General features: G+C 51.5%; 1 protein-coding gene across 2 annotated transcripts in view; it reads right to left on the reverse strand.

The window, feature by feature from the left end:
* Window positions 1-8,507, reverse strand: part of SCAF4 (SR-related CTD associated factor 4) — a 29,790-nt gene extending 21,283 nt beyond the window's left edge. For both annotated transcript variants that reach the window (XM_054270427.1, XM_054270426.1), the window contains exons 1-3: window positions 8,448-8,507; window positions 986-1,069; window positions 367-411 (exon numbers count right to left, since the gene is read on the reverse strand). In XM_054270427.1, coding sequence (XP_054126402.1) covers window positions 367-411; window positions 986-1,069; window positions 8,448-8,477 — 159 coding nt within the window. In that variant the 5' untranslated portion in view covers window positions 8,478-8,507. The remainder of the gene's footprint in view (window positions 1-366; window positions 412-985; window positions 1,070-8,447) is intronic.
* Window positions 8,508-9,172: the final 665 nt, after the last annotated feature.

The raw sequence follows: 9,172 nt of genomic DNA on the forward strand, positions 1-9,172 counted from the left end.
CCCTGCTCCGGGGCTGCGACTCTGCTCTGCAGCCCAGCCCTGCTCTTCCTGCCCAGGCAAGCATGAACACACATTCTCTGGAATTATCTATTGTCTCAGGGATGATTCCTTTCAGTTCAGCACCTCCAGGTGCCTCCCCAGCTGCTGAGTAGGGAAGGTGGGAAATCTCACAATTTACTGCTTTCCTCCCCTCCTTAATGTGTTGTGGAAAACTACAATGTGGAACTCACACAGACAAAGTGATACCTAGCAAACCAGAATTTCCTCCCTCAATCCCTAAGGAACAGAAGCCTTTCTGGTTATTTACTAGCATTATTACCAATATCTAGCAATGCATATCAATACATTTCTTTTTTTACTTTTTACCTTTTTGATAAACTTCTCCACAATCTGGACAACGTGCTTGTAGAGCTGGAAAATAAATACAACCATTCATTTATCATCTCCTCAGCAGTGGCACATCATTTTAGAAGCATTTTAACTCTTTATGCTTACTACCATTTCAGAAAGGCTACAGAACATTGCAGTCACATTCCAAAAAGCAGAATGTTCCCAAACAGAAAAATATTCCATGGGGAAAGCCAGGCCCAAGCCAGAAGTGTGTCAGTGTGCACACAAGGCACAGAGCTCGCCAAGTACTAGTGAAAGCTTTCTGGATTTACTTTCTCTGCAATCCACACTGGTTTCACATGCTAAGGTGCAGCTGCATCCTGCAATATTTAGTTTTATTACACACAATCACAACACTCGAGTGGGTGTAGCATGAAAAAGCAACGACTCAAAGAAATCAAGCTGGCATTTTGCTCCCAGCCCAAAACCAAGGGATGAGATTCACCACCCACTTGTTTCTAGACAACAGCCTTAACAGCAACTAGAATAAACCATCCCCCAAGCTGAGATTGGGAAATCCTGAGTATTTACTTACAAGTGAAATAATAAAACATTGCTGCTGTTCCAGTTTCATCTTTGTTTTGTTGTACTTTACCTTAATAGCTTTAATGGCAGCTTTTGTGATGAGAATCATCTTTGCTCGGGAAATAGGAGGTTTCATCTCCATCAGTGAGAAGAGCTAAACAGAGAAAACAAACATTAGAAATGCACTCTGAAGTTCAGCAATTAAGCAAAACCAACATTTCAGGTGGGTGATTGGAGCAGTGCCATCCCACACTGTGCTGGCTGGCCCTGGGAGGAGTGGCTGCTTTACAAAGACAAGGAAATCAGCATTTACCAGCTAAAAAGAACTGCTCTGCACACTTGGCTGCCTGACCCTCCCAGGAGAAAAGTTCACTCCTCAAGGAGAACCTCTGCAGAAACTATAGATATTATATGAAGTTTAGAGAGGTTTATATGAAGTATATAGAAATTATGTGTCATCTCTATAGGTGACATTGGCCATAACTGAAAATAAGCATTGGCTCCACATTTCGGAAACTGAGGGAAACCAGGACTGCACACAGAGAGCTGAGCACACACACATAATTGGTTTTACCTTGAAATATTCCTCACAAATCACAGAAAAAATTGGTCTGTGTTACATAATTTCATTTTGTCTTCATCATAAAGAAAAAATTGAGCCCTTGAATGCGAGTGAAAAATGTCATCAATTATTTGCCACACAGCAAAGTAAGAGAATCAAAGTGTCTCCATTTGTCAGTGTAATGGAAAGTAAGATGTCATTTAAAACTTTGTCTCTTATGTTATTAATTAAAGCTCCAAGATACTGGTGAAGTGACCAACTTACACAGATTTATCCACTGTCTCAGTTAAGGAAAAAAGCCATCAATGAAGGAGATAAAGAACTGGCCACAAGCTCAGAGAAAAGGGAAGTGCTAACAGGGCTTGGAGCTGTACAAAAGGAAGCCTTACACTTAGGAAACACCAAGAGTAGGAAATTTATTTTCTTATTTTGTATCTACTTTCTTAATTTGATTCCTATTCCAGGAGACAGGAAAGAAGAAAAGCTGTCCTTGCAGACAGTGGTAGCCACATGCCTTTTCCAACACCAACACAAGCCCATGACTTTTCATTATTCATGCCCACAAAATGAAAGTTTTTGTGCCCGAACGTTGGGGTTTTAAAGCCACTGCAGCTGTAAGAGATACCCCAGCTAACATCACTGCTTGCTGAGAAATCACAGTATGGACAAATGAAAACTGCCAGATAAAACACAGAAGGAGAGAGGGCTCTGTGAGCCGATATGGGTTTTTTAAAACATCTTTTCAGTTTAGACTTAAGTGCTTTAGAATTAAGTGCAGAGACTCTTGATGAACAAAGTCAGTGCTATTATTAAATCTCAGGAAAATCTGTTTGAAGAGGTTACAAAATGGGGGGGAAATCCACACCCCAACACCCACAAACAAACCACCAGAAGGCTCCGAAACTGAGATGGGGGAGGAAGAAAAAGAGGCAGCATTACAACAGACACTCCACATCCCCTCCTTTACCCATGAAGAAGCCACTGGCTCCCCCAGGAAAGGACCCAGTCCCACAGAAACAGAACAAAGCAGCTGCTGTGGAAGCACTGCTTTGATGTTTGGATTTCAGGAACACAAGGAGAGACCCCAAGGAAACTGGGAGAGCTCAGAGCAGGGCCCAAGGTGACAAGAAACGAGTGCAGCAAAATAATAAAAAGAAATGTCCTAAAAGTATCCCAAGCAGGACATTGCAACTGGGGGAAACACAGAAAAAAATAAAAATCCAAGGACACAAACTGCCAGGGAGAAAGAAGGCACATATACATGAGTGTCCCTATCTATCTATCTATCTATCTATGTATCTATCTATCTATCTATCTATCTATCCATCCATCCATCCATCCTGCTCTTTTCACCCCCACTTGGAACTTTACCTCAGAATTTTGCTCCTTTTCTTGAAACTACCTAAGATGTCAGAACACCAAATAGCTATTTATAGTCAATTTTGATGTCATTCTTGGTACGTTACATGTCAACAGCATGTTTTAGAGATGGCTACAGCTAAAATTCAGCTCCTTTCCTAGTTCCCTGTGGTTTCTCCCTGCTGGAAGGAGGAGCTGCTCAGAGGACACCCAGGTATTTCCAGGTGCATTTGCTCAGTTAGACCTGGATCTTCTTGCACACACACTTCCCAAACCAATATACAAAACAGGCACCCCAGCACTATTTTTAGAGGGCTGGTTCACAATAGTACATCCAGTTTCTCATGATCAGCTCAAGGAACAACTTGCACACAAAAATTTACACTCTATTAAAAAAAAAAAAGTATGTAACAAAGGCAGAGAAAATGTACAGCTTGAGGTTTTCCAGAGTCCTGCCTCACAACAGGAACCTGTGCCTGCAATGCTGTGACCTGCCAGAAGTGACTTTCTGCTTTTACTGCCCCTAACTGCCTGTTTACAGGATGTTGATACAAAAGAAGCAGAGGTGTTAAAGGGTATTACACTCAGGCCACAGTACAAAATATTTAAGATTTAAGAGTATTTCTGGGTGCTTCTCCCAGCAGGATGCAAGTACACGGTAAAGTATCTACAAAGCCAGGGATGCAAAAGGCAGAAAATTCACCTGCTCAGTTTCAGGCTAAAAATGCCATTAAAGCACAGCAGGCCAGCAAAAGGGAGAGCAAGGCCAGAGGGACTGTGCCCAAACGCACGAGTGTGAAACACAGGAGCTCACAGGGGCAGAGGGAGCACAGTCCTTCCAGCTCCAGCCCAGCAGCCCGTGAGGTGCAGGCAATGCACAAGGAACAGGTGCTGCTGGTGGCCTTCACGTCTCACTCTTTTGAGCAGCAAATGATTAATGTCTCTCATTCTATAATTAATGCCTCTGATGGTTTAGTTTACATGGAAACCTGAGAACCAGGGGGTTCTGAAGTAAAGGGGAGAAGTGCTACTTTAACATTTACCCAGCTTGAGGTATGATGTTAAATCTATCTGTTTTATGTCTGGGTAACACAGTAAAAGTGCCTTTAGGACTTGAGCTGACTTCCTTGGCTTTGCCCTCCTGCTCAGGTGTCTGTGCCATAGAAAGGTGTCTGTATTTCCAAACAAAGAGCTGTGGGCCCGTTTGATTCAGTCCCTGAACAAACCCCAGAGCACAGCAGCTGCACAGAGAGGAAGGAGCTCCAGAACCAGACAGTGCTTAGTGATTAGGGGATATCAAGCAGCCAGGTCATTGTCAGGACACCTCATTCAGCCTCCCCTTCTCCAATTTCCAGAGCAGTCTAACACACCTCAGCCATCCCAACATGCCTTGGGTGTCCAACAACCCTTCCCAAAGCAGGCTCCACGTCCATTCGCTGTCCTTTGGAATGGATTTTATTCATGCATTTACAAAGCCAACCAGCAGTGACTCACAGGCCTGGCTGCAGTTACTTGTTCCTGTACAGAAACAGAGGGATTGTGGAGGACATGACACCAAGCCCAGCTATTGCACTATTTTGTTAACAAAACTCCTTTACTGCTAATGCTAATGCATGGCTAGATCTCTGAGAGCAATTCTGTCACTCTAGACATTTTCCCTCCCCTGTAGAAGTCACTGATCCCTTTCCTCTTCAGGCCCCCGTTTTTCCTTGAGGGAAGGAGGAGGATGTGTTGCTAAGCTGTATCTCAGAGGATCAATGCAAGTCTGAAAGGCCTGACCAGCAGCTGTGAAGCACAGCAAGTGCTAGGTGCCGCTGAAGGTAAGAGAACACCACAACACCCAGAGCTGCCAGGCTGCATTCTTTGGGAAATAAGTGAGACTTGACTTTGACCAGCTCTGACCCCGAGGCAATGAAGCTCAGCAGCACTTCATCAAGCAAGCTACTTCTGTGGCCTGGAAAGACCATTCACAAACCCTGAACCACTGGGGAGAAACATCTTCACAGAAGATGCTCTCATGAAAATGACATCATGCGAGGGCACAGAACGGAGTTTTGTTTCTCCTCATGTGCTCTGGAAATGCAGCTTTGGGGAGCAGTGCAGGGCTCTTTGTGCAGCGCATCTCCTGGAAAGCTACTGGTGCCACTGCTTCTAACCAGGAATCCCCACACAATGCCACAGCTCCCAGGGCTCCTGGAACAGGCTCAGGGCAAAGAGAGCCCAGCAGTTGTGTCCTTGTGCTCTTCTGTGCACAGGGAGCCCCACTGGGGATGCTGAGCTGCAGGAACCGCAGCAGAACCACGGGAAGGATATCCTGCTGCCCTCTATTTATGGCTCCTCAGGATGGAGGGGAGGGCTGTCCAACAGGCACAAACTGCCCCACTGCATCCAAACCTCAGCTGCCAGTGCCCCAAGGATGGGCAAACAGCCAGAAGGAACGTGCAGCTCCAGCTTTAAATCACCAGCCCCAGCACTCTCATGTGTGTGTCTCCAGGCACATGAGGTGGGCTATCAATTGTTTCAGGGGCACACATTAACACTGAGACACGGGACTAAGTGAGTGATGTGCATTACTCAACACAAATAAGAGATTACAAAACAGCAAAGTTGGCTTTATTCTACTTCCAGCAGCAAGATTGTGAGAAAAAAATCTTTATTTCTAACTTTTATACCCAGTAAACTGTGCCTCAACTTATCCAGATTCAAGAAAAAGACAGGCATCCCCTAAAGTAAAACATGCCAAGATGTTTTTTGTTTGTGTTTTGGGGGGGTGATTTTTAATTTTTTTTCAAAGAAAAATGTTTGCTTGTTTCCTTCAAACCATAAAAAGTTCTGTCCCATTACGCAGTTGACTTTTGTGATTTATTGACACTGTACCATAGCATATCCACCTAACAGCACATGAATCCTAACTGGTGAAATGAACTCCTCAGAGCATACACACTGCACTCCAGACCTGTCAGATCCCCCCATTCAGCTGGCAGCACCTGCTCAAACCACAGCTGCAGGAAAACACAGCAGCAACACAAAACCCCTGCACGCTCCTGTAGCAACATGAGCGCTTGGAAGAGGATGTTCATTGGCAAAGCTGCACTCAAAATGCAGGTCCAAAGAACAGGATTGGCAATGGCACCTCAACCCAACACAAGTTACACAAGCCAGGAGTTGCCACCCCCTGCCAGAGCCAAACTCACTTCTCTCCCTGCTCAAGAGGGGACAGCAACCCCACCAGCTTTACAGCCACGCTTGTGAGTCTGCCACCATCTGAGAAACTGCCACCAACACCAAACCCACCCAAAACCCCAAATGATGGGACCTGACAGAGTTAGTGGCATTTCCTCTTTCAGGCAGAGTGGCCAAGAGCTGGCAGGTGCCACCTCCAGGCAATCACCTCCAGCAACCATGGCAAGTGCAGCACCAAACTGGATTTGCAGCTGGATTTGCCAGGGTAAAACTGCAATTTTCCCTGGCTACAATGGCACTGTACAGGAATTCCTGCACCTCCAGCAAGTGGAGGAACTCCAGGCCTGTAAGGTATTCTGTACCCCTGTAGGGTACCCTGTAGGGTATCCTGTACCCCTGTAGGGTATCCTGTACTCCTGTAGGGTATCCTGTACTCCTGTGGGGTGCCCTGTATCCCTGTAGGGTGTCCTGTATCCCTGTACGGTGTCCTGTACCCCTGTAGGGTGCCCTGTACCCCTGTAGGGTGTCCTGTACCCCTGTAGGGTGTCCTGTACCCCTGCAGGGTGTCCTGTAGCTGCCCATGTTCACTGCTGAAGCTGCTCCCCTCCCAATAAAGGCAGTAACTCTTCAGTGAGCTGGGAGGGGCACCCCGAAGGCCTCACCAGCCCTTGCTACCCCAGCACTGTGGGAACAACCCCCAGAGCTTTGCAGCAAGAGCTCTGTGCCTGGGAAAGGGCAGAAAGGAACAAAACCTGCCCGTAAACGTGACCCCTCAGAGCTGCTGTCAGCGTGCACAGCTCCAGGAACACAGGAGGAAAAGGGAAGGGAGCAGTGTGCAGCTGGACTTCATGCCCTGCACAGCTCCTGAGAGGGAGCAGGGCAGGCAGCACAGAGCCCCTGCAGTTATCCATGTGCTGCTCCACACACCAGCAGCTCCAGGGAAGCACTCAGGCTGCAAACAGGGATTTCAGCGAGCGCACTCCTCTCCCCCAGATGTGAGATCCAGCTGGAACCCACCGACAGCCCCCAGCAGGATTTCCCTCAGCATCCCCCCGTTCCCGCACGGACAGGAAGAGGTGGGATGCAAACACGGGTTGCCAGGACACGGGCCGGTCACGGGATGCCCAAGCACCAGCTCCTGCTCTGCAGGCACGCTCAGCACCAGCACCGGGGCCGCTGTGCCAGCCCTGGGCACTGCCGGCACCACGCTCACACCGAGGCAGGAAATTCACAATATCGCTGCTGTCCCTTTCTACAACACTGAAAATGGCACACGTGTGCTGTTGTAATTTTTCTGGGGAAGGGGGCTTTGCACCTGCCATCCCACTGGTTTGGAGCTGCACAAACCCCCAAACAATGGCAAATAAACCAACCACTAACGGGAGCTGCATGCCATCCACTTTTCCCTGGCTCCTGCACAGTTTTGGTAGGGATGAGGGTATTCCCAGGTGTGTGTGTGACAAAGCCTCACACATCCTGAGTCCATCAAAAGAGGGAACCTCACACATCCCGAGTCCATCACAGGGGAGCAGCTGCCATCTCTCCTGTTTCTGTTCAACAGGCAGGCACAGCCTCCAACACGAACCTGGCAAAGGCTCTGCCTCAGCTCTACGTGACTTTGTGCCCACGGAGGGGCTGCAAAGCCACACTGTCCGACCGAGGCAGAAGTACAACTAACAGTAATTAATAATAATTGAAGTCACGTGTCAAAAACTTTACACAGCAGAGGCCGGATGGAGTTGCTATATATTATGCAAAAAACAACCACGGCCCTCTTGGCTTCCCACTGACTAAGAAATAAGCCAAGCCAAAACCAGAAGAAGACAGGGAGGGACCTTTGTGCCGTAGGAAAAGCGAGTAAACGCCTTCCAGCCTGTCCAGTCCCCGGAACCGGGATCGATCCCCGAGTCCCATCCCGGGGATGAGCCCCGTGCCACGGCTCCCTGCCCCTGCAGGCTGTGCCCGTGCCGCGGCTCTCTGGCCCAGCCACTACCGGCAAGGGCCGGTCCCGACCCGCGGCTTCCCCGGCACCGCGTGACAGCCCGGGCACCCCGCGATCCGGCCCGGGATCCCGGACCCCGCTCTGCGGCGCTGCCCGGAGGGGAGCGAGGCAGCGGGACGAGGACGGAGGCGGCCGGGCCGGCCCGGGGCTCCCTCCAACGCCTCCGGCCGTGCAGGCCCGGCCCGGCCCGCCCGGGGCCTCGCGGAGCGGCCGCTGAACGGCCCGGCCGCGCTCGCCTCCATTTTCCCCCGCAGCAGCGCTCCCCGCCCGGCGCCGGGCCCGGGCCGGCGCTCCCCGCGCAGGCCGCAGGCGGCGGGCCCGGGCCCGGCCGGAAGCGCGGGGAGCCGGGGGACGCGATGGCGGCCGCCGTGTGTGCCCCCCCCCGCGCCGCGGCCCGCGCTTCGCCGCCCGCTCCCCGGCTCCCACCTCTTGGTTGAAGGCGTTCACGGCCTCCATGTCGGCGCTGGCGGCGGGAGGCGGCGGCGGGCGGCGGGCGGGGCGGGCGGCACGGCAGGGCCGGTCGGTGCCCTCAGGGCGCGGCCATGATGGCGGCGGCCATGGCGGGGCTGGCGGGCAGCGCGCGGCCCGGGCCGACCGCGCGACGGGCGGGGGGGGGCGAGGCGCGGTGCACGCCGGGATCGGCCGGGCCTCCTCCCGGCCCACGCGAGACGTTGGGCGGGAGGGATGGCGGCGCCACGTGACCGCCCGCCGCCATGTCAGCGCCACCCCCGCCGTGGCGGGCGGGAATGGCGGCGGCGGCAACGTTAGTGCCCTCGCCCCCGGCACGCCCACCGGCGCCGTGGGGCCGCCCCTCACAGCCGTGGGGCGGCTGCCCCTCGCGGACTCGGCTGGGTCCGGCTGAGCTCGGCTCGGTTCGGCTGCGCTCGGCCCAGTTCGGCCGAGCTCGGAGCCGCTCGTGCGTTCGGCTCGGCTCGGCTCGGCTCGGCTCGGCTCGGCTCGGCTCGGCTCGGCTCGGCTCGGCTGCACTCGGCCCAGTTCGGCTGAGCTCGGAGCCGCTCGCTGCGTTCGGCTCGGTTCGGCTGAACTCGGCTCGGTTCAGTGGGTGCAATAAAATAAAAATGAAATTTCGAATTTCGTGTCCTGTCAGTGTTTTTTTTGTAGGATGTAAGCACGGAGTATTAAAGCCTGAT

This window comes from Melozone crissalis, unplaced genomic scaffold, assembly GCF_028551555.1.
Source record: "Melozone crissalis strain CALT ecotype California unplaced genomic scaffold, PUWL_Pcris_2 ptg000009l_1, whole genome shotgun sequence".
NCBI lineage: Eukaryota > Metazoa > Chordata > Aves > Passeriformes > Passerellidae > Melozone > Melozone crissalis.